At 36.3% G+C, this 21,528-nt stretch overlaps 1 protein-coding gene across 1 annotated transcript in view; it reads left to right on the top strand.

Annotated features, from left to right (window-relative positions):
• The window catches only part of LOC134491418 (guanine nucleotide-binding protein G(q) subunit alpha), a 119,160-nt gene that overhangs the window by 69,045 nt on the left and 28,587 nt on the right, over nucleotides 1-21,528 (top strand). Inside the window, exon 3 of the mRNA XM_063295165.1 lies at nucleotides 12,345-12,499. Within this exon, the coding sequence (XP_063151235.1) occupies nucleotides 12,345-12,499 (155 nt within the window). The remainder of the gene's footprint in view (nucleotides 1-12,344; nucleotides 12,500-21,528) is intronic.

The following is a 21,528-nucleotide window of genomic DNA, read 5'->3' as shown; positions in this document are numbered from 1 at the left end:
ACTTGCCTTATTAAAAATTAAATCCATTATTTGTTAGAACAGAAATGGGGGAGGGTTCTGCTCTCTTCTGTGGGGGAATACACATGCACTGGCAAGAAAAGCCAGATGTGAAACTGAGTTACATGAATTCTGTAATGAGAAAATTCCAGAAGCTTTGTACCACGCAAGTCGAATACTCTGTTATAGCCTTTCCACTGATGTGATGTGTATTTTCAACCTTTAACAGAAGAGTGTGAGGTGTATCTTTGATTGGTTCTGGGTGGAAAATATAGAAAAATGTTTTTGAAGCTTAACTTCTTGCATGCAGCAGTTTTATTAATTTATTCAACTCCATTAACAAAGAGTATGGAGTTCCAACACAAATACATGGCAAAAACCTATAGAGTTTTTACTGAAACTTAAGCATAGCGTTTTAATTAAGCCAAAGTGCAGTGAACAAAGAAAGAAAACTGCTGACACAGAATTAATACTTTCCACTTCTTGAGGAAGATTTATTGACTGAGTGTTCTCTGTTAGAAACTGAAGTGCCTTACTATCCCATTTACTGTACATTGCCCATTAGAGAGATATTTGTCAAGGAAGGATTTCATTCACATCAAGTCTAAACAGAAGTTAATTATTCATCCCTTTTGTTACTCTCTGTAATATAACATACAGATTTTTAAGAGGAGACATACTGAAGTTTAAGCTTATCCCAAAATGCCTTATCTGACTAGATCTCCTAACCTTTTATTATCAATATCTGTGAATTAGATCGGAAAAATGAATATGATTGTGCCTCATTAGGATTTATGATACTTGGCTTTCAACTTAGAACTTACTTGTTAATCAGGTTAACAACCTTGAAAGCTGTCATTTCCCCCAAGACCAGCCTTCTGTCTGCAGGATCACACACTATTCCCTGCAGATCCGTCTCAAATATCTTCTCCATTATCTTCCACTCTTCTCCTTGAGGCTTTATTTTTCATCAGCTTCCTTAAACCAGCTAAAGATTCTTTCCAGCTGATTAACCTTACCCGCAAGAAATTTCCAAAAGTAATACACAGAAATTCTGTAGAAACATGAATAGACAACATATTACATGAAAGGTACTTTAATTTTAAAATACATGAACATGTTTTCTTCCTGTATCTAAATATTTTTTTTCATAAAACATTGAAATATGTTAATGATATTATATAAGCAGTAACCTAATTTTTGATAAAGCTAATCACCAAGGATAATTGCAGAACACCATGTGCTTATTAAAGTCCAGTTTTCATATAAATTAGTCTAGGTAACAAATCAGAAAGAAGAATAATTCTGCCTGGAACAAGTAGATCATCAACCTATGGATGATGGGCTAGGGCATGATTTTGGGATATACCTCCTTTGGGATTACTAGAAATAATGTATGAGAAAGATCCCATATCTCTAGGACAGCAGCCTAGATAAAGCAATGGAAGGTAAGGTAAAAATTAAGTAGCAATGAATAGCTGGACCATAAAGTTCCTAAACAGAGCCATCTGCACAACCTGATGTTTTCATCAAAATAATCAAAGCAGCATTGCCCTACAAGCTTTGCCCCTTTCATGGATACATGCATGCAGTGTCACAATGCCCATGTAAAAGGGACAGATCTTGCACCACAATAACATGATACTGCTTTCATTATTTGAATCCCCTTTGAGTATCCCCCCACTCCCATCCACTCCCATGGAAACTTCCATTCCTAAATATGGATTTACAGTAGTTCTTGTAGGGCAATGAGAAATACATCAGTGCTCTGCCATAAAGGAAGGGGAGGGTTGCTTTTACTGTATTTCCGTATTGTAAGATAAGCTGGTATTTTATTCTCATAGTTATTTCATTACAAGTTTTTGAGTTACGCTACTGCAAGGCAAGAAAAATCATGAATCTGTGGCCAGGTGTGACAGCTGTTAGAACATAGAGCAATACTACCAAAAAGGGCTTACTTGGGTATGAAGAGGTTAAGGTTTCTCCTGTGTTGCCAAGAAGGAGATTATTGTTATTTATGTTATTTATAATGTTATTTATTGTTTGCAGTATTTATTTGTAATACATATTGACATGAATGTTCATCTATAACATGCAGAAGACGGGTGCAACAGACTTGGCAGGACTAAAACAATCATTGTTACCTAGAGTAGAAAAGATGAAACAATTTCTCTCTAAACAAGGAGAATTTCTAGTACTAGCACTTATAAATATAGAAGCGACACACCTGGCTTAATCACCCATCTAAAATATGCTCAATTTTTTTTAGAATATACCAAAATGTATTTTCTATTTGTGTCACCATTAGTTACGCTTTTTCTGAGGATTGTGGTCCATTAATCTTATACTGTCATATTCTATTCTATTCTATTTTATTCTATTCCATTCTATTTTATATCCCACCTTTATTATTTTTATAAATAACTCAAGGCAGCGAACATACCTAATACTCCTTCCTCCTCCTGTTTTCCCCACAACAACAACCCTGTGAGGTGGGTTGGGCTGAGAGAGGGACTGGCCCAAGGTCACCCAGCTGGCTTTCAGGCCTAAGGTGGGACTAGAACTCACAGTCTCCTAATTTCTAGCCTGTTGCCTTAACCACTAGACCAAACTGGCTTTGAGAAAGATGTATTCTGTCTCTTACATAACCAGAGTTATTTCCCAGCACTATTTTGCTAATTCCAAACTGGCCACCTAGTTACAACTGCAGTTTAGAGCCTTTTTCTGGTTACAGATTAACAACCTTATCATACGGACACTTATTTGAATATTAGATCCATTGCTTTAAGGGGGTTCATTCACTAGACGGTATTGATTTGATTGTTTAACAGTGGAATTCACAATTCTATAATTTTAGAAACAATTTTTAATACATAACAAAACCATTATTTCACTAGATTTGTATACAAATCCAAAATAAGCAGCAAACATTTTAAAAACAGTTTGTACAGAGCTTATTTTTCCATACCATAACAACATATAGCTATGAATTTATAGCGTGACTTTTTTTTCTGTTGATCAGTTGATGTCAAAATAGATGTTTGCCAAACCTTAACTATAATAATTTTAGCAATTACTAGACAACCCTGTGACCCATTGGGTCATCCTTTGAGAGAAAGGTAGTGCAGTCTGATGTGACCAAAATGAACATTAAATTTTAGGCTGACATTTTTTTTTTACCCCAACGCTGAATTGTAGGAGGTAATGGGTACAGGAGTAATGGGTCCTGGATTTTCTATGCATTCTTTAAGTTAATGGGTTTTAGGTACCTTGATTCAAAAATTGTTGCGATATAATGCACCATTTGGGCTAACTTGAGGGTACAGACAGACAGATAAACAAAATGAAGTTTTAGTAGTACATAGATTAACCTAAAACTCACCATCAATGATAAGATACTGTACAATGCCATCATATGGGAGTGAAAGTTCTTTTACAGTACTGTTGAATAATGAATATGGATACAATTGTGCAATTTCACCACACAGTGGAATGGAAGCGTGTAACTTTTTCAAATGTGTTGCCATATCCCAAGGAACCAGTCTTAGGCAATGAATATTGCAACATCATTTACTGGAACCTGTATGTATTTATAGATGCCCATTTAAAATAATAATAAAGTTTGGGTGACTGGAATGTCTCCTGTTGATTGTGAATGATGACAATGAAAAAGTGAGTCATTGTAGATATTTTGTATTTCATCCTGAGGAATTTAAAAAAAGACAAGTACAGAACTGTTGTTGTTCTGTTCATTTTTTTCTTAATCTTACTTTCAATCCTATCTACTCTTGTCACTGTTAATGTGATTAATGCTGTCAATTTAGAAAAACATTAAATATTAAAATAGAGCTTCACGAATGCAATTTCCACTGAAAATTGAACCTAATCTTTTCAACTAAAAAAGCTACTTTCTGGATCATTAGCAGAACAGCTGTGTATTTGCTTAATATCCACTCTTTACTTTGGATGGAAGCAAGAGGACAATCATGTTTTAATGAGGTCCAAGACATTTAGGCATGATTGACTGTTTAATCCTAATTAATGAGAATGGTGTACTCTAAATTGGTAGTTTATAAAAAGGGGTTTAAACTTAGTGGGGGTTTTTTTCTATTTTTATTACTTCACACTATTTTAAGCAAATGTATAAGCTACTAGCCCAGCCTGGTTGTATCACCTAACAGATATTGGCTGATTGTGACAGACTAAGCAAGGTCAGAACTGGTTAGTACTTGAATGGAAACGTGCCACAAAAGGCTTGAGATACAGCATAAACTATGGGAATTAAAAAGGCAACAGGAAATTGAGAATAGCAAGATGGTGGCAAACCATTTCAATTATTGTTGCCAAGAAAACAAAAGGGACAAGCTCAACTTGGAGGAGACTTTGTATTGTATCTAGTTTGATCCCTTATCATGAAAAGCAATGACTGGCATCCCCAGTGTGGCACACCAGTGTGCCTGTAGATACTTCCCTTGGTACCTCCCCAGCATCCTATCAAATTCTATTTCTTACTTATTTAATATCATTTCAATTTCAAGGCTGCCTGAGTCTGCAGTGACTCTTGGCAGATTACAGATAAAAATTAAAAGAAAACAAAATGTATCAAGAAAAAAGACAGCTGACTGGAGACCAAAAGCTCTAAAGCCAAGCAGCAAAAAGCCAATTAAAGGAGCTTGGGCCTGGGAGAACAACCAGGTCTTAAGCAGTTTGTGGAAAGTCAGAAGGGAGCAGTACAGATCTCCAGTGGGATATCATTCCACAGGACAGAAGCTGTCACCGAGAAGGCATTAAAAAACTGTGGCCAGGCACAAAATCATCCCATTTATTCTGAAAACAACAAAAATCCTATGGGGCAGTATATGGAAACCTTGGAAGAGCTTAGGTGTATTAGAACAGGTTTTAACATTTGGTATGCCTAAGTGCAATGGAATTTGCACAGGGGGTCTAAATCAGTAGGATGATAGAGCATTGTGATACAAGCCCTGATCTTTTTGAATATGCATACAACATTGACCCATCAACGAAAGAGCAAAGTTTATATCACAATGCTTCATCTGCCATCTTGCCAATTTTTACCCCTCTATCTCCCCCAACAGACACACACACACACACACACACACACACACATGCGCGCTTCAGAATGCAGAATATTCAATTTACTTGTTATTTAAATTCATTCATTGTGATGCCATTGCTACCTCTGAATCCCATATTCATTAAAGGTCTTGGAAGTTTAGTTCCAAAGCCAGTAACTCATCTTGTAAGAAGCTTTAGGTAACACATGATACTACTATCAAATATCTGTATTAACTTTGAAATAATAAACTTGTATGTTCTTGAAAACTGGGTGTTTTTAAATTTATATATTGGGCATTTCAGAAGATAGTCAGTAAGATGAGATTCAGAAGTTGAAACATTCATTTATATGGTTTGGATCTGTCCTAGTGTTACCCTGCTTTGATCTGAAATTCATAGAATTGTCAACGTGACTTTGGAACATAATTGTTTGACAAAGATACTGTATTTAAGTTCTCTTTAACTATATCCCTAATTTTTGGAATTTATTCAAGAGGGAATCACCAAAAATACTTTTATATATGTATCTATTTTAGTCATTTATAATTGTATGTTGTGATCATTATTTTAAAAAAAGGCATTAAACAAAATAAAAGTTTTGAGCAGAAAAGTATAATTTAGTGCTAGTACAAAGCAGTATAACCCAATTCATTTTTACATAAATAGTGGGATATTTAATGTGAAGTTTATGAGCATGAGTCCTTTTTTGTGCATGTCTACATGAGTCACAGACTTGGCAACCATGAAAATGTGGGTACTATATTTAAGTTTTACTAAAGCAAGATTCCTTAACAATACAATCTGGAATCATTTAGAGTTTTTTTGCTGTCTTTTTTGTTTGGTCTGATAGCAGTAGAAAATTAGTGTTATATTTTATCGGGCTTTTTCTTTTTTCTTTTTCTTTCTTTTTTCTCTTTTCTCTCTTTTCTTTTCTCTTTTTTCCCCCCTTTCTTTTCTTTTCTTTTGCCTTTGAGTTGTTGACTCCTGGTGACTACCTGAACAAGTCCCTGCAGGCTTACAATGCGGTCAAGTAATTTAGCAATTTTTCTGCAATTATTATTTAAAAATCCAGGACAGCCCATTATGACGAAATAGTCTGATCTTTGGAAAAATGTTTTATTCAAGCAAGGCAAATGAAATCCACTAGGACTATTTCGTCATAATGGGCTGTCCTGGATTTTTTTTTCCTTCATGTTTTTGAAAGCCTGAGCTGGGAAACATCCCATATTCTAATAATCCAGTGAAAAAAAGCTGCTGTGTGAAATATATACAGCTGTGTATTGTAGACAATATGGTCCATGACCGTGAGTTTTAGATACTGTGTAAACTGCTTTCAGCTTTTGGCTTTTACATTCATCACTTCATAATCATACTTCTTGATCTGATTTCTTATTTTTGGATCTAGGTTCCAATAATTTTTTTCCAGGATTTTGTTTGCAAGATCTTTTCTGAGTATGCGTATATAGAAAGAGAGTTGATATGTGTACAGACTATAATTATTTCAAGCAATTAAATTAGCACTTCAGCTGGTTGAGCTAATAGCTTCATTGAAAGGTGTGTGAAAATAATTAGCAAGCATTTACAGCTTTACACAAGTCAAGCTTTAGGCAAGGTGTGTTTAAGAAGCATGTTAGATAGATAAATAAATTATACCTCATGTGGTCTCAGTTTGTAGAAAAACTTCCTTTTCAGTGTCCACACCTGGAGGATACCTAGTTGGGGTTGGGGATAGCTGTACTAAAATACATATCCAGAACATTGTCCCCAGAATCTTATTTTAAGGGCAGGAGAAGAATGCAGATGGGCTTCAGTGACAGTGTACCACTAAAGTTGATTTCTTGGATTGAGATAGATAGACATTCAGACAGATATAAAATCTAACACAAACTAAACTTAAAGAAAAGAATAGAGAGAAGGAGTAAAACGTGCAAGAAAAAAGAAAAAGAAAAGAATATAATAAAGAGAAAAGAAATATATAAAGAAGTGACTTCCAACCTTCATCTCAAGTATAAACAAATTTAGTAACTCTTCACCCAAGTTACAAACATTTATTTTTTCATCCCGTATTCCATATCTTACCTATAAACAAATCCATAAAGCATCACATTTTCAGTCCTGGTGTCAACAGAAAGTTCATAAAGGTTAGCCAGAGGTAACAGCATTTCTTACTTTAGCCTTGATCAAAGAAACCAACTTTATATTCCTTCCTTTTACTTCTAACAGTCTTAATCGTTATTTCATTCAAATATTGTCATAGGATTTGATTTCTCTTAATTTCTTCCTTGTCCCATTACACAGATTTCTTCAAGGCTTTAACAAGCATCTTTTGTAAATCCAATAGGAAAAAAATATCCAGGTCACTCTCTTGGTTTGCCATTTGTATTTCCCTTTTAAATTTTAAAACCTCAGCCAATTTTTTTGTAGATCGAGTGAAACATTCTTTTCTAAATCATTCTCTTGGCCTTTCAATTGTAAATCTGCTTTTGATACCATCTCTATCTTGTCAGATAAAATTTGTTCTCCATCTGACATTTCTTCAATAGCATCTTTTGGACATAGTCTATCCATAGAAGTAGACATCAATACTGACATTGTTGATATTATAGCTACTATTTTCTGATTCCATTCTTCAAAAGTCTCAGTATTCTTATCGTTAGAAATTGCACCATATTGTTGCACCATCTTGCAGGCTTGTATATCTTTCCTCTACCTAAAATCTTTAGTCTACTATAGTGCCCAGTTTTTGAAATCATGAAATTCTTTATGTTATGTCTTGTAAAAACCAAAACAGGACCTATTCCCCACAAGAAGCTGTTTGTACTTTATAATTAATTCCTAAATCTTACTGTAAAAGTTTCAATATTCCAATTTTACCTGGACTCTTAGTCTGTTTATAACTTTCTAAGATCAAAATCTTACTTAGCTTGTTGCTGTTTATTTCAGATTATTTAAATTCTTAAGCTTATGATTAAAATTTTCTTTCGTTCAGGATTAAAGGCAGACTCACCCAGCATTTTCAAACTTGTCATTCCAAAGGTCTCTAATAGTTGAAAAATAGTTAATGAGCAATTTCCAAAAGTAATTAGAAAATGAGGTTTGCGAACTTAGTTTCATTCAAAAGTCTCCACTACGGTTGCAAGCAAGATGGCTAATCCCATTGTCTCCCGGAGCTCAAACCCGCCAAAACTGACTGTCCTGTGGAGAGCAGCTGTCCAGAGCACATGTGGGCGATCCCCTGTCCTCTCTTAATCTGGAGAGGTTCCAAGGGACCGGTCTACTCACTAGTTTCCTTGGTCTTTGCTTTGGTTGTCAGCTTCAGTTCACCATACCTTCCCCAGAAGTCCCGATTTCTTGGGATTGCTTTCAAGGTATTTAATTGCCTCTCTCTGTTTATTGTAAAGAATAGGTTGTGCAAAATAGTATACAGATACATGACTTGTTTGACAGATAGCTGTCACATATTCAAAGATTCATTAGTTTAGCTGTTTTGATGTCTGTTTGCTGTGTTGTGCTAAGTCTTGTGTTTTCTAACTCTTTGTGCAAATTATGGAATTAAGTGTTTAAGTTTTGGTTTTAATACCTACATTAGGCTGTGTTCATGAAGGCATAATTTCCTTTACAATCTTACTGTGATCTGTATTAATTTGAACTCTCTCTTTGTGACCTCTAGTATTCTGAGCAGACAGCTATACATTTGTAGCAGACTGGTACAACCTTGTGATCTGTCTGGAGTATTGCATTTTCTTTTGAATTGTTCATTTTTAATGGACTTGAAAGCTGCTCTGTGCCATGATCTGGGCAGCTTTCTAATTTATCCTCTTCTACATTGAACATTTGCGTTTTCTTATTTAAAGTTTAAAATGATTTTTTACGTTTTATCTTTTTCTTTAATAAAGTTTGTTTTTTGTTTATCTCCTTTGGTCTATTTTCCAAGGAAGGGCTGAATCCTCTAGACCAGAGTTTTTCTATCTGTGTTCCCCAGAACCCTAGGGTTCCACAAGAAGTTGATGCGGTTCACTGGGTAACTAAGGTGGGGGAAAGTTCACTCAGACTCAAAGTTCACTCAATTTTCTATCACTGGAGCTTTGCCTTTTGATCAGGAGTTCCGGGAATTCTTTTTTTTCCCCCTTAACTAACAGGTTCTGCAGCATGAAAAAGTTTGAAATCCCCTGCTCTAGTCACCACACCTCTACTCTATACAGTTGGGCACTCTAGAAATTATTGTAACTTTTGTAGTTTGACCTTTCAATCGCCAGAAGGCAGAACAATGCAGCAGAACACACTGCAGTTAGAAAGTAAACACAAGATGAGTAGCTCCCTGGAAGGTAGATGATGGCAACAGGAACTACCAAGCTACTATGAAGCAGGATGTGGAAAAAGGATGTGAAATCCTGAAGGGCTTCTGGAAGAGGGAAGAAATTTTTAGCCACTGTACAGAGTATGTTGAGTTCAAAAAAATTAGGGGAAAGACTTCAAGGTCTTTTAAAAAAAAAACTTGATTGCTTAATATGAAAAATTACATCTGTTGGTTTTTTTCTCTGATAATGTATTGATAATGTATTATCAGATAATATATTATCAGTCCCTGTTTTGGGGGAGATGGGCGGTAGCAAAATTTGAATAATAAAATAAAATAAATAAATAAATAAATTACTGTGCTCTACTTTTTTGCAATGAGATTTCATGTACTTGCTCACTTAGAATATTGGGGGGGAAGAAATTATTTTGGGGGGAAGAAATTATTTTGGAAAACTTGTCTTAAGATAAACTATTGCCCATAGTACCATCTCCCTCTGGCAGTGCAGTCAAGGATTGTGTGTATATCTGTTTAGCGCCTCTGGCATTGCTGTTTTAAAGAATATTTGGCTTCTGTCATGGCTTTCTCTACATCATGCCTCCTTTTTCCTAGCTTCAGATGGTATGTATTTCATAAGTTATCTGCTACAGCGTAGCCTTGTAAATTGGGTTGATAACTTGTAATAAATTGGGGTTACATCTCAACTAGATGACCTGCTGGTAGTCCTCCAGTGCAATGATGATGTCACTAAAAGAGGCAGAGACAAATGGCTTTTTTATTTCAGGGATTTGGGAGAATTAATGATGGTAATTTCCATAACTTAGCAGTGCCAACTCTGGATTCTAGGGGCTGCAGAGGAGTTCCTGGAAAACCATATGTAAACTTAAAATCACACTTTCAAAAATTAGTAATTTTAAGATTACGTAGTAGAATATCACCAGAACAGTAAAAACATTTCCAGTGGCCTACTTGAACTTCCCATTTTTTTTCAGCCTCCCAAATATGTTAAATGTTACTTGTAAAAATAGCTATCAACTGCTACCACTTCCTCTGGCAAACTACTTTTTAGATCACATATGCACATTGGTGAGTTTTCTGGAAAGTGTGAGAGTTAAGGAGATTCATCATACCAAATATAATAAATAGAGCAACATGTACCTACTTATAAGGAATAGAATGTACATAATTACATAACCCAGTGAAACAAAATAAAATATTCAGCCATAAATATAAAACCAAAAAAGTAGCTGTGTAAGAGTTGTCCTGTTTTGCAGGATCCTTTTTAGCACCCCTTATCACCCTTTTTTTCCTGAAATAGCTGCCAAGAATTTAAATAACCACCAGTATATTAGCTAACCCACTAACAGCCAATTGAAACAGAACAGAAGGAGATCTGTGTCTTTTAAATGCATATTTATAGTCAGCACGTGTGCAGATGAGGAGTAGAGGTGCAGATTAGGGAGCTGCTAAGCTCTTTCAGATATGGTATTAATTCTTTGGTACTTAGTGTGGGAGGAGAGTGGAAGATGGCCTCTCTAGAGAGGAATTAAAAGCAGTGGGATAAGCACAGCATTACTATTGCTGCTCATCATTACAAATTTTACACTGCAGTCTTCATCTTCTGCTTTATATAGGCTTGGAAAGGTATTTGAATTTTGTACGGGGGCTACAAGCTATAATTCACAAAGATATTCTGGTTTAAGTAACATTTGGCATCATGACAATAAATTAGCAGTAGCTCAGTATTTCTCCTCACCCCACCCCAAATGGCATTGCTTTCATACTTAGAAATTGTATGAACAGTATTTGGCTATAATGCAGTTGAACCATAGAAATTGCCAAGGGAAGCCAAAACTAAAAAAAGACAAAGATTTCAGGAAGGAACTTAACAAGGGATTTCAGAGAACTACTGTATTAGAAGAGACAAGAAGCAGTATTACAACAACATCTGCACAGGCACTGAAGAGGGAAATAGTCAAGGAAAGTCTTCCAAAAGATCCCTGTACTCAGAAGGAGGTTCCAGCCTTGACTTGGTATGTTAAAGGATGCCACTGGACAGATAGCAACTGATTCCAAGAAGATCAAACAAAGATGGAAGGAGAGTACTGAAATTCTGTGCAGTAGAGATGTCAACATCCAAGACACCTTTGGAGGTATTCCCTACTTACAAGAGGCTTAGAAGATAGTTTATAAAGACAAAATTAGATGAGCACTCTGGTCATTACCAATTTGAAAAGCTACAGAAATTGATGCAATATCTACAGAATTGTGGCCAACAACAGAAGAATAAGTAAAGCTCTCCAGGTGACTGCTGTATGAAGAGAATTTCATAAAAGGCTATTATTTTCTAAAACACACCTTTGGTTGTAGCCATGCCACCCTATCTTAATTTGCAATGATATTTAAAAGAATCACCTCAGATGAGTCTGGTTCAGTACGTAAGGGTGCTGACATCAACAGATTTTAATATCTCTTGGCTGCTATTTATATTTAATTTCTTTTGTTTTGTTTTAATTGTTTGACTGTTTTTAATGATCGTTAGCCACCCAGAGTCACTGGTTTGAGATGGGAAGCTATATAAATTGAATAAAATAAATAAAGGGAGGGAGGGAGGGATGATATTCCTTCAGTTATTTAAGTTCTAAGTGTGAAGATCTTTAAAAGCTAAATCAATTACTTTGAATACAACATGGAAATGGATTGGTGTCACTCTTCCTGGGTGTTGAGCTAGTGGGTTATTGGGATGGTCCCAATGTTGTTATTGTGGCCTTAAAAAGGTCTTACTGCATTTCTAGAAAAGGACTTTCCTACTTTCATTTCCTATCTAAATTGAAGATGTATTGCTATTAGGCTGTAATAGTATAGAGTCAGCTTCCTGAACTCAAAGGGAATTCAGTGAATGTTATAAGATTGGACTGTTTGTGTATTTTTTATATGACAAATGCCAATAGATTTTACTTTTTTATTTCAATAGGTTAATGCACAGCTAGTTCGAGAAGTTGATATAGAGAAAGTGTCCTCATTTGAGAACCCTTACGTAGATGCAATAAAGAGCTTATGGAATGATCCTGGAATTCAGGAATGCTATGACAGACGACGGGAATACCAGTTGTCAGATTCTACTAAATAGTAAGTATAAATGAGATGATGTTTTAGGGTTATTTTAGCAATGTAATTTTAAAATGTATATAAATGTACACACATTGATGTTGGGTTTTGCTATCTCAGTTTTGAAAACTTGGTGGTGTAACTTCTTAACTGGTGCTTCAACATACTAAATTAATTATATATTAATTAGATATATATCTCAGATATAATGAGATGTTTTATGAAATGCTTTGACTGTGATAATATCCCAAAACTTCTTGTCAATTGTTTGTCCTGATGATCATGCTGTTAGTATAGCTGACACACATAAACAGGCCACCTTGGTCATCCTATACTTTCCAGAACCCAGTTTTTGATAGTCTTTCATCTGTCTTATTGTTATTTTTCATCTTATCTCATTGAAAAACAAAAAAGTGAGATTTTCATTAATTTTGAATAAGCTACAATAGCTGTAGCAACAAGGAATTATTTAATTATTGAAAAATTGTTTTGTTCCCACTCAAAAATAAAAAAAATACCTGGATTTCAAATAATGCAGTTCTCATTCTGATTCTTGTATAATCCTATATGTATGTATGTATATCCTGCCTTTTGTCCAAATATGTTAAAGCAGCATGCATTATTTTATCTTCTCTTCCTGTTTTTTCTTATATCAAACATAGTGAAAGCTAGATGAAGAGATGGTGACAGGCCTTGGACCATGCATTGAATATTGTGGCAAATATTGTTCCTCAGATTACACTTACTGCTATGTGTGTGAAAACTCTTCAAACATTACTATAGGATAGGAAGAGAAATAATATCTTATTTTTCAGGATCTCTGGAATCAAAGTAGATAGGGTTACTTCCTTTTGGGATATTTCTCAGGTGTCCTATTAATACCAGTAATACGGTATATTTCCCAGAAGTTCCTCTTCATATGACCAAGAAGTAGAATTGGCAGTCAGAATTAATGGAATCTGGCTGATAAGGCAAATGAATGTGTATGAACATGAACATTTTGAACCAAGACCTAAACGTCTGGATATAAATGCTCAGAAGTTTTATTTGGCAAGATTTGCAAAATATATTTATTTGTCTATTATACTTTCTAGCCTTCAAAAGTTCAGCTGAATTAGTAAATCAGCACTGAAAATAAATACATATTTTGTTATTTTGGTCCTGCTCTTCATACTTTCATCCTAAAGTGCTGTGTAGTGTTTCTTATATATGTATAGAATGGAGGATGCAAGTAATATACTGTTTTGAAGCAAGGAATTTTTCATTTGCAGTGGATTCCAGTTGAAGTTTTTAATTGTACATATAAAACTTATATCTTATTCTTTCTAATAGCAAGTTCAGGCAGTTGAGTGCATGTTGATTAGAATGAAATGAGTGGTTTCAACATACTTAGGAGACACTTTACTCACCCAAATTTAAAAGAAAAATATTTTTTAAAAAAAACTCTAAAACCACCTAGTAGACATTTGGTTTGATAACAGAATGACCATGATAGCATGGCCATACTGGCTGAGAATTCTGAATGATGTGGTGTCAATACATTCAGGCAGCACTGAATTGAAAAAAGGCGGTTTGCAATATGAAAAGAAAGATAATGAAAAACAGCTTAGAATTGTGAGACAGTGGTTGAAAGTAACTGAGATCTTGAATCTTAGTTTTATAGTTGGACAGGATGGTGAAGGGAAACCAAGTGAATTGATGGGTGCGAAGCTGAGAAGTCCCCTAATGCTGTCCAGTACAGGAGGCCTTCTTCTGTAGGATCACTGGGACAGTACAACTCCTCTTTAAGTACTTACCACTCTGCACTGTGGGTTCCACTTTACATTGTGTATTGTGGCCACATAGTATACTTATTTTAACCTATAATTATATAATTTTGACTGTAATCACTGTTATGACAATTGTGTCCAAAGTTAAGTAGTTTTGTCAAGCAATTTGAACTGCTTGATCATTAGGTAACAAAAAAGGCTATCCTAGGAACCACTAGGTTTTTTCTTACTTATGTTATATATGTGTGTTAGTGTATCCAGGAAACAAGAGAGAAGCATAAATTTAATGGCTTTTGATATGGTGAAACCTCAGTAATGCATACATTGGCAGGTTCAGATTTCAACAGGTGTTTGCATGCCATAGCCAGCCAAATCTCATGGGGTATGCTGTTCCAAAAGACAGACACCACAACAGAGAAGGACACTTCCTGGGTCCAGCTAGGTGACATTTTTCATAGAGGGGACCCAAATATACCCATCCTGTTGGATCTCATGGGACACGCAGAAACAGGTGGAGAGAGGTGGTATGTATGTATGTATTTATTTATTTATTAATCATATTTGTATGGCTACGTATCTCACACAAACCAGCCCTGTGCCATGAAGGGTTTTATAGATAACTAGCATCTTGAATAGCACCTAAAAAGCCTATAAGTAGTCAATGTAGCTTGCCCTGAAAACCAAATATGGGTATACAGCAAAATGGGAGAAGGGAGTAGAGGTTTCTAAACCTTTTTCTTTATGCTAACAAAATAGGAAACTTCAACCAAAGATCATGACTTTCAGTTCTGAGACGCACACACAAAAATTGTTGTCTTCTGTAATTCAGAAATGACCTTATTTTTGCATAATTTATAATTACAGTAATGCACTGTAATGTTTTTTTTTCCTGGAAATTCTCATTAGTGTGATGATTTTAGACACCTTTGAAAGATGTGTAGCATGCAAACGCATGGTCCTTGTCTCTCCTGCTCCCACAGTTCTTTGTTTTCCATATTTTAACAGAAAATACTGTAAATCTACTATCATAAAAAAATCTTTTAACCATTTAAGCCCATCATTAATGGTTGGTGGCATACAATTATTGAAAAAACATTGCACGTCTTAATATATTTCTACTATTGCCCACATTTTATTTTAAAGTTAATTATAGCTGTAATTTGTTCAGTAAAATCTGGAGTGGCTGCTGCAGTAATTTTATTGGGTTGCCATAGAGATAGGCCTGAGGTGCTATAGCAAGGTAATCTGTATGGTCATAATGCAGTCATGGCTCTCTGAGGCAGCTCCAGAATTCTAATACAACTAAAAAATTTAGAGTTGAGCCTTTATATACTAGTACATTGAAGCCATTTGAATAAACTGGAAAGATATATACATTTCAGGAGGGGATTTCATAGTTGTCTAAGTAAGAGTGAGGTTTTCTATTTTCCACATCTGTTCAGCATATATAGGTCAATTCTAGTTGTTTTAAGGTAATTAAATTGACTAATAAGCAAGCAGAAGAGTATGACAAGAGACCATGTGATGACCTTTCCTATCAAAAATAATTGTATGGAGAGCAGACAGAAACAAATTACCAACTGGCTAGTTAACAGCAAGCCAGTTTATCCAAATGTGAAAGTAAGTTTAAAAAAGAATAAAAGAGAAGGATATACAGGAAGAATTAGAGGAATTAAGGATTCTATTACTGGGAATAGTCCATGGGTTGAAAATGAGATATCAACCTTTTTGGTGGAAGCACCCTCATGAGAAAATTTCCTCTCTGCGGAAGTTCAGTTTACCTCTTCATGTTATTTTTAGCTAACAAGGGAAAGCTTGTTTGTTTATCAGGGGTATATAGATATAACCTGATCATGAGATTGTTCTTATGTGATTGATTGATTATTGGGCTGCCCAACTTACAAAATGACTATGGGTGGCTTACAATTATATAGAAGCATGAAAACAAAAAAGTAAATACGAAATATAGGAAACATCTGGAATCAAATAAAAGAATGAAAGAAACAGAATAGCCAAGTCACCATTGAATACACATTCAAAAACCTTTCATTTTGTGTGTGTTCATCTCACAGTCTGGCCTGCTGCCTGGAAGAAGAACCAGATTTTCAGGGCCTTACAGAAGGACAGCAAGGTCAGGGCTATCTGACCCTTGGGGAATATGATATTCCATAGGGTGGGTGCTACAGCAGAGAAGGCATGCCTCCTGGATCCTTCCAGGTAACATTGCTTCAAAGAAGGGATGCAAAGATTGCCCACTCTGCTCAATCTCCTGGGACAAGCAGAGACAGTCTTGCAAGTAACCCAGTTGGTTTTTAGGTGACAATCAGCAACTTGAATTACACTGGAAATCCATGGGCAGGTAGTACAGCTTACAGAGCAGGGGTCTTACAGAAGAGTCCCAAGGTGCACCCATAATTACTTGTGATGCTGCATTCTGGACCAGTTGCATCTTCCAGGTGGTTTTCAAGAGCAGCCCAGCCTAAAGCATGTTTTAGTAGTCCAAATGCTGGTTGACCAGGGCACTCAAGCTAGGAATGGTACAATTGAACACATGATAGATCTGTTCAAAAGCCCTTTTGGCCATTGTTGCTACAGCAGGAGCCACGAGTCTAAAAGGACCCTTAAATTGCATACCAATTCTGACTGGGGAGTACAATCCAATCCTGAACTGAAAGAAGACCCACAGCCACTTGATCAAGCATTGAGCTGAAGCCTTTTCTTTCCCATCCAGACCCCTACAGCCTTCAGTACTGGGAAACAACCAGTGTCACTTAGTCAACCTAGGATACTGATGTGTAGATGGGCATCATCAGTATATTGATGATACCTGACCCCGTACCAATGAATGACTTCCCAGTGATTTAATGTAAATGTTAAATAAGAGCAAGGAAAAAATAGGCCCTAAAGGGGGCTGGGCTAGATTCCTCCCCCACTATCACTGACTAGACCCACTGTATCTCCTATTCCTAAACCTTGAAATTGGTCCAGAAGAATGCCATTATTGGTGGTATTGAAAGCTTTTGTCTTCTCTTTTTTTCTTTTTCCCTATTCTGATCTTTTTAGTTCTGTGGTCAAATGCTTTAACTGCTACTTATAATGAGTCCTGTTCGGTTTTATTGGGCTTATTAATCAGTTTTATGGGTTTGTGCAGTAGGTGCTATATATGTAGTGGCTTTTTTTTTTTCCTTTCTCTTTTTATAAGATAACATTTTTAAACAATTAGGTGGTATTCTTTCAGGGCAGAGGCTGAGAATTGGTTCAGGAAGTTGTGTTGGGGTCTGTGTGTAGCGTTTTGGAGCTAGGGCAAAGGAGACCTAAGTTAAGATCTCCACTCAATGGTGGAACTTACTGAACGACTCTGGTCACATTGTCTCAGCCCCAAAAGCGTTGTTCTAGAGAAAACTGAGTAATAAGTCTCCCCAGAGATCCTTACTAGAAGAATGAGATGTAAAGAAAATAAAACCACTGTGGTCTTAAAAAGATCTGAGATAGCTTTGTAATGAGAGAGCATAGAAGGAGTAAAATACTTTCTAGAGGTTGGCGGTCAGTGTTCCATATCTTAGATTTCTGAAAGAGAAATGATACCGTATTTCACATTAATATTTCTATACTAAACATACTAGTGTATGTCTTTTCTGTGTATATGGTGCAATGCCTTAAGCTCTATATCTCTGCATGCTTCAAGAAAAAGGCTCAGCTGAACAGAATGGTACTTTTTTTTAATAGAACAAATCATTTCACATGCATTCTATAGTTGGTTTTCAGAAAGCTTACAGATTATAACTGTTCTCTTTTTATAGTAATTTTATTAAATATTACAGTTAAAAAGATAAGAACTAATACTAACTAAAAACTAAAAGAATAAAAATAAAAAATATGCAGTGCAGAAAAAAGAAAAAATAGAAAAATAGAAAAGAAAGGAACAAATAAGGATATAGAAAAGAAAACAAAAAGAAATAAAGGAATGACTTTCCCCCTTCATCTAAACTAAAAAACTTCAACTAAATTTTTTTAGTAACTAATCATCTTCTCTTAAAATAAAACAAATGATCTCTTCTTCCCATATCCCATCTCTTATCTATAAACAAATCTTTAAAGCCTCATTGTTCAGTCCTGGTCAGCAAAAGTCCATTAAGGGTTACCAGAGATAACAAAATATCTATTTTAACCATGATCAAATAAACCAACTTTATATTCCTTTTACTTTTAACAGTCTTGCTCTTTAATCCCTTCAAATACTGTCCTAGAACTTGATTTCTTTTCATTTTCTCTTTGTCCCTTCTCACAAAATCCTTCAAAACTTTAACAAGACTGTTTTGTAAACCCATTATAGGAAAGTTATCCAGGTCACTCTTTTGGTTTGTTATTTGTATATCCCTTTTAATTATTAAGACATCAGCCAGCGTTGGGACTTTTGGTGGGGACATGGCAGACTTCTGTGCCTGTAGGCTCAGTGGGCAGAGCTGACAATGCAGCAGTTTTTTCAGGCTCAGGCAGGTTTTCCTGGAGCCCAGGGGTGTTTTCCAGAAAAAGAAAAACCCCAGGAATCACCCCATCTGCCCTCCGGACAGCTGCTTGCAGCCAGAAGATCGCAAACAGCATTTCACATTCAACTGTAAGAGCTTAGCTGGGAGGCGGGGACATCACCATTTTCCAAGCCACACTGTAGCCTTAAAGGGACACTAAGGCTGGCCACTCCGTTTCTAAATCACCCAGTTTATATTTCTTTTAAGTATGCGTACCCTAAGAGAGGCTTTCTACAGCAAGGAGAAGCTGGTTCTCTTGGTGCTTATTATTTCTGGGATTACTTTTTAAAAATTCTTTCTAAGTTTTGGACTTCGTTTTCCCTCTAAATATTAAGGAGGATTGAGAGTAAGTAATTTTCTCCCTGTTATTATTTTGGTATTAAATTTAAAGATATTGGTATTTCCCTACACATTGAATTGGCTGATTTGAACCTTCAGCTTTCTGCTTCTACTTTCCCTTGAGAACTGTCTGCAATATCTCACTTTTGCTTGTGTAAACACATTCTGGAACTCTTCAATATCTTTGACTTTTGCTGGTTAAGCTCCTAGGGGGTGCCATAATTTACTGCGTGAGACATGGAGGATTTTAAACAGATATTCTCTGACTTCCACCAAAATTTTAAACAGATTCTTTCTGACACCTGCCAAGTTTTTATGCAAGACATTCCGGACATTGTGGAAAATATGAGGTCTGAAACGTGACATCTGGCTGGGGATATTGTGGATGGAACTGAGAAATTGAACAGTGATAGAAATGTTTTTTCTAAGAGTGAGATTGGGATTTCTATTGAAATGCTGGGTGAAGATTGGATAGTCGAGTTAGAGAAATTTAAGGGACAGAGCAAGTTGCTAGCCACAAGTGAAATTGATCTTCTGGTGGAATGCCATAGTAAAGAAGGGATTGCAATGTATGGGAGGTTTCCTGAAGAGAAGTCAGAGTTGGGCAGTTGGGCTGTTTGATGTTTTTTTTTTTAAATCTCTGCACACATTGTGGGGATATGTAAATGATCTGGTTTACTTTGAAGTGGGTTAAGGGTTAAAGAATATTTATCTGGATTGCTTTTAGGGTTTGGCTGATTTCATTTATCTTTAATGATTTGGATTAAGATTATTAAGGTATAACAAAAGAAATAAATGCCTATTTGGATGGTTTTAGGTTTAATATGATTAAGATTATTAAAATGTTGTATTATCAAGTATAAGGGCAGACAATTTATAGTAGACAGAAATGTATAGAATAGTGGTAGGAAGGAAATAATTAAATAAATGTTATCTTTTCAGTGGAAGTTGTTTAGGAGGTATATATTACAGTGCATTTGGAAAGTATTCAGACCCCCTTCACTTTTTTCAATTTTGTTATGTTGCAGCCTGATACTACAATCGTTCAAATTCATTTTTTTTCATTAATCTACACTCAGTACCCCATAATGACAAACTGAAAACAGAATTTCAGAAATGTCTATAAATTTATTAAAAAGGAAAAACTGAAATATCACATCTACGTATATTCAGACCCTTTACTCAGTACTTCACTGAAGCACTTTTGGCAGCAATTACAGCCTCAAGTCTTTTTCGGTATGACGTGATAAGCTTTGCACACCTGGATTGGGGGATTTTCTGCCATTCTTCTTCGCAAATCCTCTCAAGCTCAATCAGGTTGGATGGGGACCATTGGTGGATAGCCATTTTCAGGTCTCTCCAAAGATGTTCAATAGGGTTCAAGTTAGGGCTCTGGCTGGGCCACTCTAGGACATTCACAGAGTTGTCCCTAAACCATTCCTGTGTTGTCTTGGCTGTGTGCTTAGGATCATTGTCAGGTTGGAAGGTGAACCTTCGGCCCAGTCTGAGGTCCTGAGCACTGTGGAACAGGTTTTCATTGAGGATATCTCTGTACTTTACTCCATTCAGCTTTCCCACAACGCTGACCAGTCTCCCAGTCCCTGCTGCTGAAAAACACCCCCACAGCATGATGCTGCCACCACCGTGCTTCACTGTTGGGATGGTATTGGGCAGGTGATGAGCGGTGCCTGGTGTCCTCCAGACATAACGTTTAGATTGAGGCCAAACAGTTCAATCTTGGTTTCATCAGACCAGAGAATCTTGTTCCTCACAGTCTGAGAGTCCTTCAGGTGCTTTTTTGCAAACTCCAAGTGGGCATTCATGTGTTTTGCACTGAGGAGAGGCTTCAGTCTAGCCACTCTGCCATAAAGCCCAGATCGGTGGAGGGCTGCAGTGATGGTTGTCCTTCTGGAACTTTGTCCCATCTCCACACAGGATCTCTGGAGCTCAGTCAGAGTGAGCATCGGGTTCTTGGTCACCTCTCTTACTGAGGCTCTTCTCCGATTGCTCAGTTTGGCCGGGCGACCAGCTCTTGGAAGAGTCCTGGTTGTGCCAAACATCTTCCAGTTGAGAATTATGGAGGCCACTGTGCTCTTGGGAACCTTCAATGAAGCAGAAATTTTTTTGTAGCCTTCCCCAGATCTGTGCTTTGCAATAATCCTGTCTCTGAGCTCTGCAGGCAGTTCCTCTGACCTCATGGCTTTTGCTCTGATACAGTATGCATTGTCAGCTGTGAGGCCTTCTATAGAGAGGTGTGTGCCTTTCCAAATCATGTCCAATCAATTTAATTTACCACAGGTGGACTCCAATCAAGGTGTAGAAACAGCTCAGCAACAATCAAGAGAAATGGGAGGCACCTGAGCTAAATTTCAAGTGTTGTTGCAAAGGGTCTGAATACTTACGTACATGTGATATT

Source organism: Candoia aspera, chromosome 2 (assembly GCF_035149785.1).
Source record: "Candoia aspera isolate rCanAsp1 chromosome 2, rCanAsp1.hap2, whole genome shotgun sequence".
Lineage (NCBI taxonomy): Eukaryota > Metazoa > Chordata > Lepidosauria > Squamata > Boidae > Candoia > Candoia aspera.
This window is presented reverse-complemented; position numbering and strand designations above follow the sequence as displayed.